This window comes from Bidens hawaiensis, unplaced genomic scaffold (assembly GCF_021521415.1).
Source record: "Bidens hawaiensis isolate Kalapana, Puna unplaced genomic scaffold, B.hawaiensis_p1.1 tig00050490_1, whole genome shotgun sequence".
NCBI classification, from domain to species: Eukaryota; Viridiplantae; Streptophyta; class Magnoliopsida; order Asterales; family Asteraceae; genus Bidens; species Bidens hawaiensis.
This window is the reverse complement of record NW_027499032.1, coordinates 35,851-57,325: the sequence shown is the minus strand read 5'-3', so window position 1 is coordinate 57,325 and position 21,475 is coordinate 35,851. Positions and strand designations below refer to the sequence as shown.

The 21,475-nt window shown below is 37.6% G+C and overlaps 3 protein-coding genes and 1 pseudogene across 4 annotated transcripts; 2 read left to right on the top strand and 2 right to left on the bottom strand.

Moving 5' to 3' along the window:
- Positions 1 to 655: 655 nt before the first annotated feature.
- Positions 656 to 3,884, top strand: LOC143598549 (calmodulin-binding protein 60 E-like; annotated as a pseudogene). The gene is made up of 7 exons (XR_013147130.1): positions 656 to 768; positions 1,563 to 1,656; positions 1,889 to 1,947; positions 2,059 to 2,552; positions 2,636 to 2,796; positions 2,888 to 3,091; positions 3,177 to 3,884. The product of XR_013147130.1 is annotated as a calmodulin-binding protein 60 E-like (transcript).
- Positions 3,885 to 4,899: 1,015 nt separating this feature from the next.
- On the bottom strand, positions 4,900 to 8,585 carry LOC143598548 (two-component response regulator ARR12-like). The gene is made up of 6 exons (XM_077076742.1): positions 8,189 to 8,585; positions 7,673 to 7,825; positions 6,465 to 6,839; positions 6,311 to 6,387; positions 5,210 to 6,172; positions 4,900 to 5,109 (listed from the first exon to the last, which is right to left on the bottom strand). The coding sequence occupies exons 1-6, from the start codon at positions 8,343 to 8,345 to the stop codon at positions 5,041 to 5,043; spliced, it is 1,794 nt and encodes a 597-aa protein (XP_076932857.1). The 5' UTR covers positions 8,346 to 8,585; the 3' UTR covers positions 4,900 to 5,040.
- Positions 8,586 to 9,494: 909 nt separating this feature from the next.
- On the top strand, positions 9,495 to 10,284 carry LOC143598545 (uncharacterized). The gene is made up of 4 exons (XM_077076740.1): positions 9,495 to 9,516; positions 9,643 to 9,666; positions 9,770 to 10,098; positions 10,258 to 10,284. The coding sequence occupies exons 1-4, from the start codon at positions 9,495 to 9,497 to the stop codon at positions 10,282 to 10,284; spliced, it is 402 nt and encodes a 133-aa protein (XP_076932855.1).
- Positions 10,285 to 20,918: 10,634 nt separating this feature from the next.
- LOC143598544 (protein FAR1-RELATED SEQUENCE 5-like) lies at positions 20,919 to 21,475 on the bottom strand. Its single transcript, XM_077076738.1, has 2 exons — positions 21,320 to 21,475; positions 20,919 to 21,239 (listed from the first exon to the last, which is right to left on the bottom strand). Exons 1-2 carry the CDS (start codon positions 21,473 to 21,475, stop codon positions 20,919 to 20,921), a joined length of 477 nt encoding a protein of 158 aa, XP_076932853.1.

Sequence of the window (21,475 nt, the reverse complement as noted above, 5' to 3'; positions counted from 1 at the left end):
AATACTCCCGCCCAAATAAGCCAGTCCGTATACTGAAGGATCTTTTACTGTACCTGACGAGGTATGGGGCGAAAGATCTGATCAGAGATACGACAGCTCACTGATACAGTATGGCGAGCATCATGCTCCTGTACTGTATCACTATTAGCCGCTGCCTACTCACCAACTACTGCCATACCACGTGCGTAGCCGTCAGTTGGTGGAACAGGAATAGTATACAGCAGGCCTGGTCACTATCAGCCGCTACCTACCCACCAACTACCAGCAGGGCACGTGTGTAGGCTACTGTTGATGAACAGGAACACTGTAGCAGCCGGCCATACCTCCTTGGAAACATACCTTCGGCTATAAATACCACAAATGGTATGACCATCTCATCTTATCATACCTTACTACATTATCATCATATTATACCTGATATCTGCTCTAGCAATCTCTTAGTATACTTTTATATTTAAAGAGCAATCTAGTCTGATTCTCACGCCGGAGGGTGGTCACAAGGAGGAACCCCCCCCCTTCTCAGTGATGAGCTCACGGTGTCTGTTTTGCAGGTTATCAGAAGAACCATCTTCCAAGGGTCTAACCCCTCGTGGGAAACCGCTATCCAACCCCCAGGTTACCAGTAATCTGCCCGGGGTCCGGTTAGTGTTTCTTCATGATGGATGGATCAAGAGGGGAGAAAAGAGGGTATAATGATCAAGAAGATGATGATGATGATGATAATAATATGTCTCAATCCAAGAAACCCAAGATTCCAGGTTTAGCAAGGTTTGTTTGCTTGTTATAAATATCAGTTTTTCATATGGGATTACTGTTTAGTGATCACCAACTGTTTGTGTAAATGCCTGTGAGAACTAGTTCAATTATTGTTTTTTTCATTTTTAATGGGAGAAAGTTTGATGCTTTAGTGGTTTATAGGAGAGAGATGAAAATGTTTTGGTTTCTAGGTGATCCGTCATTTCGTTGAAGATTATGTCAGTTTGTCTGGTGAGTTGGACAATTCCTCTGTGTTCTGTCATTTCAAATGGTGGACCGTGAACAGTGCAAAGTTAGGTAAAAGATGCTCACTGGGATGTGACTTATACAATCTAATTATTACCTTAGTGGTTCCTCCATTTTAAATGGAGGAATATGTGTGAATTCTCCAACTCGACAGACAATCCTTGACATAGTTTGCAACAATACTAGGATACGCCGTTTCAAATGACAGATTGCCTAGAAACCAAAACAGTTTCATCTCTCTCCGAGAAACCATTGAAGCATTCCATTTTCTCCTATTTAAAAAAAAATCAAGAATTTTTTGTTCATTTTCAAAAAAAAATAATAAAAAACAAAAAAATCAAGAATTGTATGTGTGAGAATTTGTGTAATTATCTTTGTTTTAGTTTAAACATTGATGCTAAACTTTGAAAGACCATGAAAGCTATTGATTGCTCTGTAATGGCCAGATCATAAAGATTCCAGACTTCAAAGCCTAAACATATTACCAAACTAAGTATAATTTGCTGAACATTACAGATCTTATAACTATATTGACCCGCACTACATTTTTTATTGCTCAGTGTAATTGTGGAAGCTATAAAGGTTGATAGCATGCAAAGACTGTGCTCGTCTTTAGAGCCTCTTTTTCGCAGAATTGAAAGTTGCAATATATTTGTGCACCCTATGGTTTTGCATAATTGTGTATAAAATCTATATTGGCTGGTTTAACTAGATTTCAGCATTTTGTGACATATTAGACAAGTTCATAAGTTCTTCATAACAATAATTAAAGAAAGCCGCCAGTCGCCACTTGATTGATGTATTTTACACAATTGAAAGTTAATCAAGTAATTTTTTATGCTTACAAAAAGGGGCATTGCTGATATCATACATGTTTTGAAAACAGGTAAGTGAAGAAGTGGAGCGTGCTTTGACTAGATATGGGCACAGTCAAATTGCTGGAATGTAAGATATTATAAAAACATAATTTAATTATTATTGTGACACCATGAGTATAACTATAAGGTGGTAATTTGACTTTCACTAAACTGACTTTCCGTATTTGTAATGCACCAGATTGTCACCGCCACGAATACAAGGTCCAGAAGGAAAAACATTACAGCTTCAATTTAGAACAAGGATGCCACCTCATCTTTTTACGGGTGGCAAAGTTGAGGGAGAGCAAGGAGCAGCTATACACGTGATCTTATTAGATGCAGTTACAGGCAATGTAGTTCTAACTGGACCTGAATCATCAGCAAAACTGACTGTAGTGGTTCTAGAAGGTGACTTCAATCAAGAAGTTACTGAAAACTGGAGCGTTGACCATTTTGAAAGTCAAGAAGTCAAAGCCCGTGAAGGGAAAAGACCGCTTTTAACAGGGGAACTACAAGTAACCTTGGTTGATGGAGTTGGAACTCTCGGTGATCTTTCTTTCACCGACAATTCAAGCTGGATTAGAAGCAGAAAATTTAGGCTCGGTTTGAAGGTGGCTTCTGGATATTGTGTTGGAATTAGAATTCAAGAAGCTAAAACCTAGCCCTTTGCGGTTAAAGATCATAGAGGAGAATGTATGAAACATAAAACTTACATAACATCTTTATTGTATCCATAAGTCCTGATTTTGACTATTGTATTCATTATACTTTTGCAGTATACAAGAAACATTATCCACCTGCTTTACATGATGAAGTTTGGAGATTGGATAGAATAGCAAAAGACGGAGCGTTACATAAGAAATTAATAAAATCCCAAGTTATAACCGTAGAGGATTTCCTTCGTGTTCTTGTTAGAGACCCGCAAAGGTTAAGAAACGTAAGCTTCTTCTGTTTATGTTCTTGTTAGAGTTACTTGCATAAAAATGTGACCTTTTTATTTTATTTCTAAAGTTTTGTATAAAATGTAGATTTTGGGAAGTGGGATGTCAAATAGGATGTGGGAAAACACGGTGGAGCATGCAAAGACTTGTGTTTTAGGCGGGAAGCTGTATGTATACTATGCTGATATGGGTCACACCACTGGTGCTATCTTTAACCATATATACGAACTAACTGGTCTCATTTCCGATGGTCAATTCATCCCTTTGGAGTCACTTGACCACAGTCAAAAGGTCAAACTCTTCGTTCTTGAACTTCAAGCAAGCGCCTTTACGGTTTCACAGAGTTTAATCGGTTTTTTTATCTTTCATTAAACAGGTTTCGGTTGATTTGCTTGTGAAAAGAGCATATGAGAACTGGAATCGAGTGGTTGAATACGATGGCAAAGTCTTGAGCGCGCTAACCTTCCCTGCACCACCGGCTAATAACACGATTGAATATCCGTTTATAAGTTCCGATCCAACAATGGCGGTGGGCGTTTTATCAAACACCCACCAGCAGCCATCTGTTACCACAGACAACACTGTTTACAGACCCACTGGACTGTCTTTTGATGTTCCGGGAGACTGGTCAGAACCGCAAGGGCACGGGTTTGGAGACTCATTTTCTAAGGAAGTGCGGTTGAGGAGCTCAGAGATGTTGGAAACCGATGATATGCAGAAGCTGTTGAGAAGCTTCGGGGTTGGAGTCACGGTACCTACTTTTGGTCTTTGCGATAATGATTCGTACGGTTATGATATTCCTCACGAACCGCAGGTGGGTCAGGTGTATGCGCAGGGGGGTCACGGGCGTGGGTCAGGGAAGGCGGTTGTCGGGTGGTTGAAGCTGAAGGCTGCATTAAGATGGGGGATATTTATAAGGAAGAAAGCTGCAGAAAGAAGAGCTCAGTTGGTTGAGCTTGATTAACTAATAATTTAATAGGGATGTTTTGTGCACTAAACTTACTTGTCCCCTCTTGCATTGATGTATGTATTTAGTGCATCATGTCAACTACTTGTTTGTAACATGGGGAATATGTTTTGACTCCTGTGTGTAGTAACTTGTTTTGTGTACACTAAACCTTGATATACAGATTTTTTTTTTGTTACCTATAATGAGATAATTTGATCAGTTATGTGGCCGTGTATCGTCATCACCCTCGAAAGTTTGTCTAGCTGGACTCGTTATAACGTGTCAGCCTTTTTAAATCCTTAACTTCATGTTATGTTCGTTATACCTAACACGTTTGGTAAATAGGTCATATTTGGGTGACCCGTTTAGCCTGCATTATTAAACATGTCAACTCACCAACCCGTTTCTGACCTGTCTAGCCAAATTTTTGCAACACAACAAACTATTAACATGTTCACAACTTGATTACTACTCGCCAGCCTCTTTGACACTTTTGATAAATGGGTTGTTGTGGGGATTCAAGTAAATGTCAAAATGATTTATTTTTGAATGATAATAAGAGTTTCTCTAAGACTCTAACCCAAGCTATGGTTTACCTGATCTCAATGGTTAATAGGGTATTAGCCAGGTCGTGTGATTTAACATGTAACATGTTCTCATGGTCACCGAAACAACCCGACAAAGAAGATATGTTCTATGCTGAGAATTTTCAAAAGAAATGGTCATTCAAGAAAAAATTTTCCTTTGCAGAACAAACAGCATTAGTGTATTACACTAACCAAAAGTATATCCTTTTTCCAAAAGCTTTAGCATATCTATCTTTTTTTTTTCCCTTTGTTTGGTAGCTTTGATATAAACAAATACAGATACCTACATGATCTGCATATAAAGCACTTTCACTAGTCATATGACCTTAATAAAGAAAAACTTAAATAGCTTGATGGTCTCCTTATACTTATTCTATATTCCTATCTGTTCTTATTATTTATTAACCACTTTTTGACCCGTTAGAGCTAAAACAATAACCCGAATCAACACATTCATAAGCGCACGTGATCCTACTATCTAATCTTATAATAACTTATACCTCATAAACTTGTACATTACCTCCAGTTCATGTTTGCATCATAACCGTAAATAGATTCAACAAAATCTAAAACCAGTTGTACCCACTGGCTACAAAGGTGATACTGAAGAAGCTAGACGTAAAAGTCCCCAAAAATAAATTACATATCATTACAAACTTCTCGATCCATAAAGCCTACTTCGTTATTATTGCAGCCTTGTGTTATCATATAGACCCGAAAGAATAAGGATCAAATCCAAATTCTCCGTCCATCATGTTCGTTGGATCCTGCTCCTGCAAAACATTAAAAAAAATGCACTTCATGTTTAAATTTCTACAACAGACTCAAAAATGTGTTATTTATTATAAAAAAAATTTTGAAAAAAAATCATACCCGTTTCATCATTCCGTTCATAAGATCATCCAAGGAATCATAGCGGTTGTTTCCAACAAGACCACTCGGTGAATAGTTTTCACCAGATCCCATTTTAAGCTCAGCGGTTGACCTGTGAGTCTTACCGGTCCCGTTTGACCTATTGTAAGTCCCACAAATTTGGTCATTCAATTGACTCACGGGTCCTCCCAAACCACTGACATTGGGTGGCGGTGCTGCAGCTGCTAACATGCTAAAACCATTACCGGAGGACTGACCATAACTCTGTTTACCATACTGCCCATGCCTTTGACTTTGACTTTGACCTTGACCTTGACCTTGACCTTCAAGAGGGACCGAGGCTGTGCTAGTAATATTGGAACTGAATCCAGTAAGTGTGTTACTGCTAGCAGTGTAACCGTATTTTAACGGGTCGTGAAAGTTCTCGACATCAAGAAAGGGGGAGCTACTAGAAGCAAGATTTAAAGAAGATTGACTCGCTAAAGTCGAAAACGTGCTAGAACCGTTAAAGATTCGATCTTCATCAACGGGGTTGAAATCTTGGAGTTGGCTATTTGGTTTATTACTCGGTTGAAGTTGACCAAGGTCAAATGGAGTCTGAATGCCTTGAAAAAGATTTGCGGGTTGGTGATTTGATGGCGTTGGTAACACAACCGGTTGGAACTTGTTTGGTGAACTAACCGTACCGGTCAAGTTTTGGGTGTGAGTTGGTTGGATCAATGATGGGCCCGTTAGGCTATGCAGGGTCATCCCGGTTGCACTGTTGAGTCTACCGAGCATACCCGATGGTGCATATGATGATAACTGAGCATTTGACAATCTTCCTGAACCGGATAATGAACGGAAATCACCAAGCCCGTCAAGTGGACTCATTCTCATGTAAGAAGATGCATCTTTATTCCCGCCAAACGCAACCACCATGTTTGCTTGTTGACTGATTCTTTTCAAGTAAAGCCGGTACTTCTGTAAATAATAAGTTTGCTTGAAATTGCAATAAAATGACCAAAAATGACATTTTTATGAAGCATTAGAGATATCATGTTAAAACAAGAGTTAAGTCTCTCAAACTAGGATAAACATTATAAATAAAATTAATGAAACCTGAAGATGACTTGCAACGTTTTCTCTCGTAAGACCTTCAACATTCATCAAATCAAGGATCCTTTTGGGAACAGCTTCTGCATAATGCAAAAACAATTGTCAAAAATGTCAAGAAAACAAGTTTATATATGATCACGAGGATTAACCGACTCACTTTCAATCCCAAGTTGATTAACAGCAGCTACAAATTTTCTGTGAAGATCAATGGACCAAACAACACGTGGCTTCTTCTGTGTAGATGGATCATCATTTTCATTCCCATTATCGTCACCGTCTTCGTCTTCATCTTTTCTTTTCCTATTAAGTTTCCCATTTGGGTCCCCACTACCGGCTTCTTGCCCGCCTTCGTTATTCGCCTTTTCATGGTTATTGTTTGACTTTGACTGAGACTTTGACTCAACTTTTCTTCTGATCACGTGTTGCCAAACGTTGCGTAATTCCTCAAGGCGTACGGGTTTCACAAGATAATCACAAGCACCATGAGTGATTCCCTTCATTACAAGCTTTGGGTCACTGTTTCCTGATAACACTGTTTACAATTTCAAGAAACATTAGATACCATTATTGAACACTCCCACATGCTCCAAGATTTATGACTTTGACTTTTTTGGGGGTCAAACTTACTAAAAGTTTAAAACTTTTGAAGAAAACTAATATACCCTATTTCGGTTTATCAACTTTCAAACTCAATAATATATTCACATAATTGATAGTTTTGTGTGTAAAGAGTACTCCCTGTTGCTCAAGATTTATGACTTTGACTTTTTTAGGGTCAAACTGACTAAAAAGTTTAAAACTTTTGAGGAAAGCCAATAGACCCCATTTCAGTGTATCGACTTCAAAACTCAACAAGATAATCACATAATTGACAGTTTCATGTGTTTAGATACCATTAAAGAACACTCCCTGTTGCTCTAAGATTTATGACTTTGACTTTTTTAGGGTCAAACCGACTAAAAAGTTTAAAACTTTTGAGGAAAACCAATAGACCCCATTTCAGTGTATCAACTTCAAAACTCAATAAGATAATCACATAATTGATAGTTTTGTGTGCTTATACACCATTAAAGAACACTCCTTGCTCCAAGATTTATGATTATGACCTTTTGGGGGTCAAACCAGCTAAAAGTTTAAAGCTTTAAGGAAAACTAATAGACCCCACTTCAATTTATCAACTTCAAGACTCAACAAGAATGTCAAACATAAACACATGCAATCTTTTTCATTAAAGATGACTTTTTTAGGCCAAACAACTAAAATTTGTAACACCAATACTTGTACTTTCAAGAAAACTAATGAAATGCATATAAATTTTGCACCTAATCTAAGCATGTGATTATAAAAAGTGTAATTGAGACTTACTGATTACAGGTAAGTCCATTTCGAGACCCACGAGTTCAAGAAGCTTGAATCCATCCATATCTGGCATATGAACATCACTGATCACAAGATCAAACCGGTTTCGATTTTCCCTTAACATATTCAATGCTGCTCTTGCTTGATTTGTGGTTGTAACTGCAAAAAAAAGAAAAAAATGATTACTTTATCAACACAAGTATAATCAAATAATAAGCAAGTTGTAACATTAACATGTATCCCTAGACTAGATCAAAGACTTTAAAACTAAAACCTAACGTATGCTTTCACAATCATAATTTATCATCAAAAGATTTAAAAATGAAACCCTTTAAGGGATATGTTGCAATTCAAAACAAACATATTAAAAACATAATCTTTAAGAAAAAAAAAAACTTAAACTTGAATCAAATTTCAAACAACAAAACAAACTGATAAACTGTTCCAAGATTAGAAAAAAAAAATGAAAACACAAAATAATGAAATTGGAATTTAATTAAAGAAATATAAAGCAAAACTAACCTTGATATTGGCATTTCCTTAAAAGCCCATCTAATAACTTTAAACAAGTTGGATCATCATCAACAGCAAGAACTCTCATCCCAATGGGAAATCTATCAACTTCATTATTATTGTTATTATTATAGCCCACAGAGCCTCTGATTTCCTCTACTGTCATCTTGTTATCTTAATCAAAATCAAGAAATTAAAAAAGACAACAACCAAGATTATAAAACAGATTAAACCAAGATTCAAGATTTCAAGAACACAAAAAAGATTCACAAAGTTTGGATTTTTAGCATTTGTTTGACCACCTTATGGACAAACAAAACAACCCCAGAAAGAAAGAAGAAAGAATGATTTCAAAGATATTAGAGAGAGAAAGAGGATCTTGAAGAGAGAGAAAACAAGATAGTGACTTGGAGTCTTGGACTTGAGCTTAATAGTTATATACTTATATGTATGACAATGATATTGACAAAGTTTGGCTATAACATAACAGACTGAATAGAGTGATTGATTAGGGTGTGTTTGATTTTAGGGATTAGACAATTATGATTTTGTTATTTTTACTGTTTGATTAGGTTGTAATTAGTATGGGATTTTTGTGAATATTGAGGTCTAGTGGAATCAAAATATATGCAGTTGTTTGTTATTAGTTCATGAGTAAGAGGATAAAAGTATAATGTCCCTCTTTCTTTTCTGCTATTTAGTGCTAAAGTTTGAATTTTTATGTGATTATCTTTGTTTTTATGCTTGACTGGAATGCACTTGATCTGGGATTTTTAAAAAGTTTTGAGCTTTAGTCGAATTATAGTATACCGATTTCTTATCTAGATGAAGATCCAATTGAGCCCGGCTCGTTTTGGCTTACGAGAGCTTGAGCTCGAGCTCGGTTCTTTAGTTGTTTTTTCTTCAAGCTCAACCTTGGCTCGTTTATTATTTGTTAATTAATTTATATACATTTTTAATTATATTTATATATTTTGGGAAAAACATGAAACGGCTCTAAACTCGGCTCGAGCTCGTGTAGTACCTTAAACGAGCCAAAGCTCGGCTAAAGCTCGGCCTGCAGTGTGAAACCAATGCATACAAAAGTCTAAAAAGAGGTAAAACTTTTAAATACACAAGGCTCGACAAGCCTAAACGAGCTGCCCATACAAGGCTAGAGCTCAGGCTCAATAACTAAACAAGCTTTATTTAAGGCCCGGGCTCGGATCAAGCTCGAAAAGGCTCAGCTCGTTTCGAGCTTTTTATTGATCCGAGCTTGAGTAGCTCACGAGCGGCTCGGCTCGTTTGCACCACTACTTGCGAAGTAAAAGTATTAATGAATTTGGAGTTGATTATTTGTAAATAATATGATTAAGCTAGAAATTGCAAAAATTGATCGATGATTGTACTTTTAGTATATGGTTTCTAAAAATCTGTAAAACATGATTCTAATATTAATTCTTGTTTGTTTTCATATATTGCAGGCTTGACTAAACTTACAGTTACAGGTGCATGTTCATCCTTTACGGTTAATTTGATACGAATCATGATTAAATGCACAATTACCCTTTTTATTAACTTATATGCTAATTTCATCATTTTAAAATCCAGATTGTGGGAAAGATGATCCGGATTTGAAAGAAGAACTGGAAAAACTGTTTGTAGATTTACTATCAGAAGAACTAAAACTGCTAGAAAAAGTTAACGAAGAACACATGCGCCATATGAACATCACATTTGGTGAAGCGAGACGAGTAGCGTCTCAATACCAACAAGAGGCTGAAAAATGCAACACGGCTACTGAAACATGTGAACAAGCAAGAGAACAAGCCGAAGCGTTAACCAGACAAGAAAAAAAGATAACTTTGTTATGGGAAAAACGAGCTAGACAGCTTGGTTGGCAAGGCGAAAAGATTAATATTGTTACCAATTTTTTTCCGGTATTTATTCTTCATTTTTCGGGTTTCTTGATTGTACTTTGTGATTTATATAGCTACCTTACAATGATTTTGTTAGCAGGGGGGGCAAATGCGCCCTTGAGTTATCATATAAGTTGCCTAGTTATCATATAAGTTGCGTAATTGAAATGTTGTTTTTAGCTTCTTGTTTTGTGGTATGGACTTTGATTTAATTTTAAAGATCTTGATATTGCTAATAAATTTTGATTGTTAGATAATAGTTAGATAATCAAGTGTATTGATTGTTAATAAATTCTGATTATTTGAGGAATTAATAGATAAAATGATTTAGAATTGACATTAGGCGTAAAAAATGAAGTAAAACTTAGTCGGTTCGGGTTAAAAAATGGGAAAAAAAAGTAATTTATTTTACCCTTTAGGTGATTATTTTTACCAGGACTAAATAAATATTTAGTTTCTTAATGTTATCATTTAAAAGTAAAAATATTGTTGGTACAATTTTACGGTCATGAATACACCACTAACAAACTATGCATACATAACGCATCATACATGCATAAAGCATACATGTTGTATGAGGTTTTATATGAGGTCGTATGAGTATTATACTAACATATTATAAAGATAGTATTAAGTGGTATATCGACGCATTATACATTTCATGAGTGGTATAACTTATAGAAACTAACAGGTGTAATATGAGACAATTGCATGTGATTCCTTGACTTGAAAGCAATATAGAACTCCTCAAAACCTGAGAGGGGTATAGATATGTTGAAATATGAAAATGACATGTATGTTGACATGTTCTTTGATTTTATTACTTTGTTAATTAAATTAATACTAATAAATATTTTTCTTATGAGTCATGAAAATGATAGAGTGACATCTTTCTTTGAATATTACTTTGTTTTGGTTGTAAAAAATGATTTTCTTTCAAAATCAGATGCAATATGTTTGGGATGAGAAGTTGATCTGTATGTTTTAATTATATCAAACTTTTTGACCAATTTGTGTTTTATTCACTTTTTTATATTAATATAAGGGTGTTAATTGTGTTGGGTTCATAGTTATGGATTTCAGATTAAATATGTGAATACCCGTTTGGCCATTTAAAATCATGTTATGTTTGTGTCCTTATGGATTAAAGTATATGGGTACCTTTAAACGCCAATCTCTTTGGTTGGAAAGCGGAAATGGACAAAATACCAACATTAGAATCGCTACATAAAAGAGGGGTTTTAGAAGCAACCAACGTATGTCCATTATGTGAAGATTCACTATAATCGGGGAACACGTATTAGTATCATGCTACGTGGCTTTGATCATTTCGCAATTTATAAGCAGTTGGTGCGGTATTTCTCTGATTTATGCTTTTGAGGTTAGAGATCTTCTCAAAGAGCACTTAAAATATAAGGACAAAAGACGGGAATAAGAAAGTAATCAGTCGATTGTACTCATGGCATGTTAGTATTTATGGAAGACAATAAATGAAACTCTTTTCAACAAGAGTATCAATCAATAGGCTTTAATACAAGAAAGCTATCAATGATGGGGCGGATATAATCGATAGCTTGCAATACACAGAATAAAGTTTGGCTATAACATAACAGACTGAATGGCTTGCAATACACAGAATAAAGCATTTGTTTTTTGCTTTTTTTTTTGGTGCCTTTTTGCAGAAATAAAAAGCCACTATTTAATAAAATAATCTTTTGGGAAATATCAATGTATACATACACACCATTTGTAAATTTATATTTCCATCTTTGATAAATAATTCAGCTTTTCTTTCTCTCTAGTAACTCTCATGGATATATATGGAAGTGTGATAACTTTTGGATGTTGAAAGCTTTATTGTAAAAATAAATCTTTAAGGAACATCACTATAGCAAGTTAGATAAAATACAAGTTTTAAATATGTTTATAAAGTTTTAACCTAGTAAACGATAAACCAGGTAAAATAAAAAAAAAATGCTGTGCTAACCGATGTACCCCAAATCCTAGATCTAGCGGATCTAATGTATATATAACCGAAATAACCAAAACTAATATTGTCGGATCAGTCGGTTAATTTCTGTTGGTTTAATCGGTTATTGGTTATGTTCGGTTCGGTTATCTTGGTTATGCTTGCTCACCGCCTCCCCCCTACGTGCAAAGGAGTTATCCTTCAGTAAACACTTATTTGTGCTACAAAGGCACCTGCAGAAAAGGGAAAATATATATTATTTAGTATGGCATGGACATATAAAGATGTTGCAAAGACAGACAAATGTATTCAGTCATATATAATTATCGATTATAGCCAAAAAGATTAGTATAAGGAGCTATACTAAACTGCTATCAACACTGTGATGCAAAGTAAGCTGAAAGAAAGACCAAAATAAGGATTAGTAACATTCTAACTGTGAAATGGTATACAAAATTAGGCTACATATGGGTAAAAGTAAAACAAACATAAAACAAAAATTTTAATGTTAGAATGGATATAATACTAAAATTGAATTTCAAAACTGAAACGTAAAAATGAAAAATAGAATCAAACCTTCAAAACAGAAGCAACAACCGCTTGGATGGGTGGCAGGTGTACCAATAATCCATTCTGCACACATACATAATAAACAAAACAATTTTAGTAGAAAATAGATGTTCAAGGTGATCAATATGCTACATGATGCCATGTACTTCACACACCAATTTGCGCCATCACTAAATCTGGAATGCCAAGAGAAAAAGAAAAGCTAAACTTAAGTGGACTGTTCATACTGCCATTTTTTTTTTGTACAGAGCACAGACACAGGTCAAGCAAATTTTTTATGGGTTTTAGAACTGTTTGAAACTGCTGGTAACCTCAGCTTCTAGAAGCAAATTTTTGAGTTTAAACGGCCAGGATCTTGTTTCAGGATAATCTAACGGCTGAGATTACTCTAAAATTAGTTTTTCTAACGTGGAACAATATATTATATAATTACAAAAAGAATAAAGAAACTTCATGATTAAGCAATCCTAGCCGTCCATACTTTATCACACTAAGTGACCCCCACTTGTTCCATTAATCATATGTAACTCAAATAGTAATAAACATGTTATTTGAAAAGCTTTTATGATGGAAAGATTCTTTTTTTAATTAGTTCAAGTCCTGGGTAGTTTGGTAATTTTAGGTGGAAGAACAGAATATTGGAGTAATTGTGTTTAATTTTTAATTGAAGGTTAACAAGATAAGCCATTTAAAGTCTTCCTTGCCTTTGCTTAATTATAGTGCTTAATCATTTCAATAATTATGATGCTTTAAATTAGAGGTGTACAAACCGGTTTAAAACTCAAAACCAGTTTGGGTTAAAACCGGTTTGGTTTGGTCAACAAAGTCAAAACTGGTTTATGATCGGTTCGGGTTTTGACCTGTTTTTGTCCAGTTTGGGTGGAGAAAATTACAAACGGGTTCCGAACCTACGTTTTCAATCGGTTCCAAACCGGTTCTACATAATCGGTTTCAAACCGGTTCGGTTTCTGTTCTGTTTTCGTGTCGGTTCAGTTAACTAGTTTATTTGCCTACCTCTACTTTAAATAAAAATAACAATAAAAAAGTCAATTTTACCCTTCATTTGTTTCTACAAAATGTGACGTGTTCCTAGTAGACATGTTTGTCTATGTTATTAAGGTTGTTACATGTTTGGGTTTATTTATGTTTTTTAGGTGCTATTAAATAACTATATGAATGACGTACTTGGGACCAAATATGTTTTAATATATTGTGTCAAGGTATTTTGAAAATCTTGAGTCCAATGAAGAAACTGAAACCCGAAATACTTTGATCGGGTAAATGGGACTAACATGATTGATATTTAAGTATGGATTAAGTATGAGATTAATCAAAGTTTCAGGAGTTGTCAGCTTTATCGCCTTCTTCGCTTGAATCTGCCAATATGAAAGAACTCTTCAGAAGAGGACCAGAGATTGTAGAAAATCATTCATATAAATGGATCCAATGCTCGTAGAAAATCCACGAACACAACGGCTTGTTTATTTGTGTTCATAAACTCTTGCCATGATTTATAAAGATGGTTTTTTGTTTATTTCGTTTACTTTGTTTATAGATTGAGTTATTCACACACACACATATTTTGTGAGAATACAAATAAATAAATTTGTAATTTTTTATAAAGATCTTTTTAAAACTTTTGTGTATAAAAATCTATCAAACTAGTATATTCATACGTGTTTCTAATTTTATACCATCAACCTACAAAATGTGTAGATCATAACGTGTGGATTTTTTTAAGGCAAATTGGATTTTAATATTGGCCGATAATAATCTCAACTTAGTTTATTGCTACAGGTGGTCCCAAATTTAAAAAATTGGCTCTCATTCGTCATCTGTTAAAAAAAACTTAACGGAGTTAAGTTTTTTCCGAAATTCAAGCTGGTTTTTTAGGGTTTTTGATGGGAAAGCGGACACGAGTCGATTGATGTAAAACTTAGCTCGAAACGATGCTCCAAACAACTTAATTTTGTTAATTTGAAGTTCAAACAACTTATTCGAAGTATTAATCAAGCCGTTTGGAGCATCATTTCGAGCTAAGTTTTGAATCAAATCGACCCGTATCCTCATTCCGATCAAAAGCCCTAAAATTCAGTTTGAAATTTGGAAAAAAAAAAACTAAACGCGTTAATTTTTTTTTAACGGATGACCACTAAGAGCCATTTTTTTTTAATTTGGGACCACCAACGGCAATAAACTAAGTTGGGATTATTATCAGCCAATAACAGTTAGTTGAGATTATTAAAATACAATTTGTCTTTTTTTAAAGAAATTAGGAGATTGAACCGAAACATTTTTTTTTTTAGAAAACAAGTTTCTTTATCCTATGGGACTTAAACTCAAGACCTATAAGTATAAAAAATACTCTATCTTTGTCACGTAACTACCAACTCAGGACAGGCCCAAAACAATATTAATGCACTTAAGACCTATAAGTATAAAAAACACTCTATCTTTGTCACGTAACTACGAAACTCAGGACAGGCCCAAAACAATATTAATGCACTTACAAGTAACAACAAGTTACAAGTTACGCCATAGTTTCTTTTATCTTTTAACTTTTTTAAGATTAAAAATCTTTTGATTTTATTTATTGTTAGATCAAAAAACAATCTTCATAAATGTTATAGCCCCTGATTAAAGATTAAAAAACAATCTTCTTAAAAAAACCGATAACATTTATGATATCGAATATGATTTGAATGTTATTATCGAGAAAACATTTTAGGCCGGTATAAAATCTCAGGGAATTAGACGTACCAGAAAGGTACATACTTACTGTGGTGGACCTGCATGTACTATATCGTAGCTGCGTTTCGTTTTCTGATTGGTTGACAAGTCCTATAAGGTGGGCCCACTTCTACGTGGACCACTCTTGACACGTCGGTAGCATGTTGTCCTTGTGAGCCTGAAATGTTCACAATCATTTCTTCCAAACTAAATATTCCCTTAAATAGTATAATAATTTTGATATACACATTATTATTTTATAATAGGTATATTGGTTTTATTAATTAATTTTCTAGAGACACCGCCCCAATTGCTAAAACACCGCCCTATACGTCGCGTATAGACCTATACGCGGCGTATGAATCGGTGTTTCTAGAAAACACCACCAATTTTGTCTTATTATGTTTTTTTTTATTTTATTTTTTTTCTTTGTTATTTTGTTATTATTATTATTATCATTATATATTAATCATTTATTTAATATTTAATATTATTTCGGTAAAAAATAGTTAACACATATATATATACCAAAAATCATTGTTATATTATACCAAAAATCATTGTTATATTGATAATCCGTACAAATAAAAGAAAATACGACAACTAGAACATAAAAATCTACAGGAAGTCCTCCATGTTCATGCACATGCCGTCGTCGTGGCCCTCGAGGCCCCCGAACGTGTCGCCTACGTCGGCGTCGTCCTCTCCCCTGCGCATCGGCCCCGAACTGTCTGCGGCATCTACGTCATCGCCCCGTCCGCGTCTCACGCCAGACGTGCTCACCTCGTGGTCAAAACGGGGAGGGGGTGGCGGTGGCATGGTGTACCGCTGTCCAGACAACTTCGCTACCCGACTGCTAACAAGCCAGTCGATCTGGCGCGACATCTGCCTCATCCCCAACTCAATGGCCTGCAACCTAGTGTCGGTGGCGGGACCCAGACGCACCGCGTGATATGTGTGTGGAACGTGCTGCGTCGGCCCCTAACAACAAAACAACAGAAATACGTTTAATACGAAGACGAATTAAAAGAAACGATAAAACGATAATATATTAAAACGTACCTGAGATGCGCCCGGATCCTCACGTCCGTCACCACCGTCGTCCGAATCCCCGCCGGCCCCCTCACCCGCGTCGACAGGCTCATGGACAAGCTCCACCTCCGGTGCCGCGACCGGGGGAGGCTCGACTAAAGGCACCGAGACGTAAGGCACACGTGCCCCCGCCCCAGCCACCAGTCGGTCGTGCGGGCCGTTGGGCCGGGGGAACGAACGCACAATGTGCATGCCGCCGCAACGGATGCGGTCCAACTCGCTCGGAAGGGTCGGAGCGATATGCAGGCCGTGCACCAGGGCTCCATGGCCCAAAGATATCGCAAGCTGGGTGACGTACCCGCCACCCATCAAGGACCCTCGTCCCTGCCTGAACTGGTAGCCGACAAAATAGTCTGCAAACCCCCTAGCGAGGTTGCAGTACGTGTGAGTCAGCAGACACCTAAAAAAAACAGGTCGCGCCAGCTATAGTGCTCCGCGCCCTGGTTGCGACCCGCGATGGACATCGGAATCAGCCTGAGTAGGTACCTGTGTAATATAAGATAATATAATTTAGTAACAACAATAATAATATAAAGTTATATTGTATTATAATATAATATAACATAATATAATATAATATAGTATAATACAATATAATTAATATATATTACGTTATACTAAACAATACAATACATTTTAAAAACGTACCTGTGTAGCGGGTCCCTAATAGCCGAGACCTTGGACTTGGTGTCCAAGGGCCTATCCCCGAAGGCGTGATCGCTTATGGCCCTCCACCATACCACGAACTCCTCCTTGGAGAGATGGACGTCCTGCCCGAACATGCGGAAGTAAACCTCCAACTATGTCGTATCGGCGCCTGGCACCCTCATCTGAATCTCTGGCGAACCAGACGCGCGGGGCCTGCAATAATATAATATAATATAATTTAATATTATATAACATACTATTATATAATATAATATAATAAATATATTTAAAACATAACAACGTGGAGTAAACTTAAGTAACGCGTATCGTGGAGTAAACCTCCGGTGTCAGCTCCCGGTGGGCTGATAGTGGCATACTGAAGCATCGGCTCCAGGGCGTATCCTGTCCGATGTACTCAACCACCCGCTGGTGAGCGTCACAGGACTCCAAAAACGACCAGGATATAATCGTGCTGGGAAACGGGTGCATCTGGCGTAGGCGAATGTATCGTGTGTGGGCGTCAGAACCCTTAGTGAACTGCACATGAGGGTAGGTGACCAACACGTCGTCACCCTGTGGGGGTCCGCGGCCCCGGCCACGGACCCGGCCCCGCCCCATCTGCTGCTCGTACTCCTGCTCGAGCTCCTCCTCAATCTCGTCGTCCCCAAACTATATAATAACAAATGATAATAATTATTATAACAATAACAATTACAATAATAACAACAATAATAATAATTATAACAATAACAATTACAATAATAACAACAACAACAATAATAATAATAATATTAATAAATACTAATAATAAATATTAATAATAATATTTATAATAAAATAGATAGTGTTAATAATAAAAAATAAATAATAACAATACTAATAATAAAAAAAAATTATATATCAGAGGCGGCATATAGGGCTATACACCGCTGCTAATAGTCCCTGCAAACCGACGGTCGGACTCCGGCCATATTACGGCCAGACTCCGGCCGACGGTTTTATCCATCCACACAACACAATCATCATCATCATCATCACATCATCAACAATACATCATCATCATCATCTTAACATAATCATCATCATCAACATAATATTAAAAAATTACCTCCATGTCGTGTCAGTGTCGGGTCAAATCTCCTCGGCTCGTGTCGTATTCCGGTCGGTGTCGGTCCAATATAAACTCGTGTGTGGATGCTCGAATGCTCGGTTGCTCGGGCGGGAGTTTGAAATTTGAAATAAAGTGGCAATTGAGTAGCCGGCGTTCAATATAAGGGGCACAAATACGCCGCGTATAGACCTATACGCGGCATATTCTGCCTATTTTTTTTATTCATTATTATTATTTATTAGTATTTATTAATTATTAGTTATTAATATTAATATTAATTTGTTATTTAATTATTATTATTTATTATTTATTATTATTATTATTCTTATTATTTTTATTAATTTTATTTTATATTATTTAGTTATTATTCGTATTTTTATTATTTACTATTATTATTAGTTATTAGTTATTAATATTAATATTAATTTGTTATTTAATTATTGTTATTTATTATTAATATTATTAGTATTTATTATTATTATTTATTATTAATATTAATATTATTTATTATTTATTATTATTATTATAGACTTTTCATCCATTGAGACATTGTCTTCTATAAGCTGTCTAGATCTACGTTAGAGGGTTTCCTTTGCCAACCCTTGCGTATCACTTCGTACTCCTTCAAACGCTATCCGAACCTTGTTTTCCATTCGAGCGTCGCCGGCATGGCGCTTCTTGCCCAATTAGGGTTTGGCGTAGGTATTGGGAAATCCCCTACCAGGTTGATATATATCCAGTGATCACCTCCCCAGTTAGCGATGCCTATAACCAGTGGATCCGGAACCAAGTCAGGACCGATTCTCAATGGGAAGTAAGATTCGGTCTGATTGCCAGCTAGGTTGACTAACACACACGCGTATGTCTGAGCAGCCACGTGCCCGTGACCGGGTATGCTGAACCAACGACTCGGCGGCGCTGGTTTGACCGTGTTGGAGTACAGAATGCTGGAATGAACCCAGCCGTACAATCTTTCATCCTCTTTGCTGAACATCGCCCCCCACCACCCGTTGTTGGTTTCCAACTCGTTCTGCATTGCCCGCCTAATATCCGGCCAGAGTTTCTCATGTATCCCTAAACCCACGGCGATTGATCGGAAACCGCAGTTACCGTCTGGGCGTACGTTTTTTATGTCTGCGAAAAATGGCTGAGCCCAGCTAGGAATGACGCTCCTAAACATTTCTATCGCCGGTACTTGCGCTGGCGAAACCATCAAAGGAAACCCGAGGTGAGCTCCTGTAGGTTTCGATGTCTTAGGGCGTCCCCGACGAATTTTAAACCGTGAAGCTGACTGGGACAACGAACGAGACAACGAGGATGGGGTGGGGGTTTCGTAGCTGGGCCCCTGTGACAAGAATGGGGTGTAGGAGCTGTGTCTGGGGAGATCTGGAGCGGGGGTGTATGAGCTGTGTCTGGGGAGATCTGGAGCGGGGGTGTATGAGCTGTGTCTGGGGAGATCTGGAGCGGGGGTGTATGAGCTGTGTCTGGGGAGATCTGGAGCGGGGGTGTATGAGCTGTGTCTGGGGAGATCTGGAGCGGGGGTGTATGAGCTGTGTCTGGGGAGATCTGGAGCGGGGGTGTATGAGCTGTGTCTGGGGAGATCTGGAGCGGGGGTGTATGAGCTGTGTCTGGGAAGATCTGGAGCGGGGGTGTATGTGCTGTGTCTAGGAAGATCTGGAGCAGGGGTGTATGAGCTGTGCCTCGGGGGATCTGCTTTTTTGGGACGCCCCCAAGGATCCTCTCTTTTTTCGGCTGACTTCTTTTTAGATCTCCCTGGAATAGCAAATATGAGCTTCGCGAAAAACTTTTCTTCTGATTAGGGTCATCTATGGACGACAGCGTATCGTTGATTTCACGCATACCTGCTTCGTAGTCTGGCTCTTCGTTCAGCGAATAGGCTTGATCAAAATTAAGCCTCCTCCAGAACGGGTCAACATCCTTTATTGGGATACACGTGTCATTAACTATGTATCCCTCAATCCGACAAGCACATGGCAGCCCCGAAGACGAATACAAATGGTGGTCGCATGAAGCCCCGCCATCACACATCTTGTGTTTCAACTCATACTCGTTCACAAATAGACCCAGAGCGTGAATCGACACCCTTTTTATTAACTTCTTCAACCAGACGTGCTGTCGATGTCCTTCCATGACCTTGGAACGGGAGTCGTGAAAAGATTTACCGATCTCTTTCATATACGATTCGACCATTTTAAGGATGTGCCTGGCAATTTTGTCGAGTGAGTTGTTTCTTCCATTGAGGTACCTTTTTAGATTTGCGTGCTGGCTCTCAACTCGGTTCGTTGTAGTTTCGCCGTAGTTTCGGCGTTCGTCGATCCAGCATGCTACAAACTTGTGTCTGTATAGATCCAACCAGCTGTTGTGAATGTATTGCTAGACCTCTGAAAAAAAAGGAAACGTTATTAAGACGTATGTTTAGGCTATTAAAAACTGTCATCCGGTTCGAAGGACTCACCTGCTTTATCGTCCTGTATCAAATGACGCTCCATGTTAATGCGACGGTTGTCGTACTCCTGTATCGTCGGAGACTGATACAGGACCTTCCACCAGTACGCAAAGTCCGTCCCCATATCCGTCCTATATAGGCCCTTAAATTTTCTCCTTATATTCTTGAATATGTGCCACCTGCATAATTTTTGGTGGCATTAGGGAAGACCACGTCGCAGGCGTTCATGAGGGCCTGGTCCGCGTCAGTCAAGATCACGCGTGGCTCCATGCAGTCATCAAGCATTTGTTTAATTTTCTCCAAAGCCAGGTGAAGTTCCTCTGCGGTTCCCTCATAACAAACGCGGTGGCGATACAAAACGACTTTGATGTCGATGTCACACCGATAAACTGAACCAACGGCCAGTCGAACATGTTGGTGTTGTACGTCGTGTCAATCATCAACACCTCGGGGAACGCACGCCACATCATATGCGACTTATTATGACAGAAGAAAATTTCCTCCGTCTTGTCGTCGGTATCACTCTCCCGGGTATAGAACGTGAAACCGTTGCCTGCGAGAAAGTTTTCTAGCGCCTGCATTGGATGAAATAAAACTTTAGTAAATATTCCACGCACGGCAAGTACACATTAAAACTACAAATGTTTTGAACTACCTTCATAGGGGTGTCGCCTAGTAGCCCATCCCTCCTAATCTTGGCGGTGTGGTTGTATATATCTTTTCTTACAGGTTGCACACCAGGAAACTTTTCGCGGAGGGCTGCTTCGATTTGTTGCGGCTTAACGCCGGTCCTGTGTAAACTCTCAACCAT

Coding starts and splice junctions, on each gene's coding strand:
- LOC143598544 (XM_077076738.1), bottom strand. CDS start 21,475: ATGGTTGAGAGTTTACACAGGACCGGCGTTAAGCCGCAACAAATCGAA. Junction 21,240..21,319: donor TAGGCGACACCCCTATGAAG/GTAGTTCAAAAC, acceptor CATCCAATGCAG/GCGCTAGAAAACTTTCTCGC.
- LOC143598545 (XM_077076740.1), top strand. CDS start 9,495: ATGAATTTGGAGTTGATTATTT. Junction 9,517..9,642: donor GAATTTGGAGTTGATTATTT/GTAAATAATATG, acceptor CATATATTGCAG/GCTTGACTAAACTTACAGTT. Junction 9,667..9,769: donor GACTAAACTTACAGTTACAG/GTGCATGTTCAT, acceptor TTTAAAATCCAG/ATTGTGGGAAAGATGATCCG.
- LOC143598548 (XM_077076742.1), bottom strand. CDS start 8,345: ATGACAGTAGAGGAAATCAGAGGCTCTGTGGGCTATAATAATAACAAT. Junction 7,826..8,188: donor AAGGAAATGCCAATATCAAG/GTTAGTTTTGCT, acceptor TTTTTTTTGCAG/TTACAACCACAAATCAAGCA. Junction 6,840..7,672: donor AATGGACTTACCTGTAATCA/GTAAGTCTCAAT, acceptor AATTGTAAACAG/TGTTATCAGGAAACAGTGAC.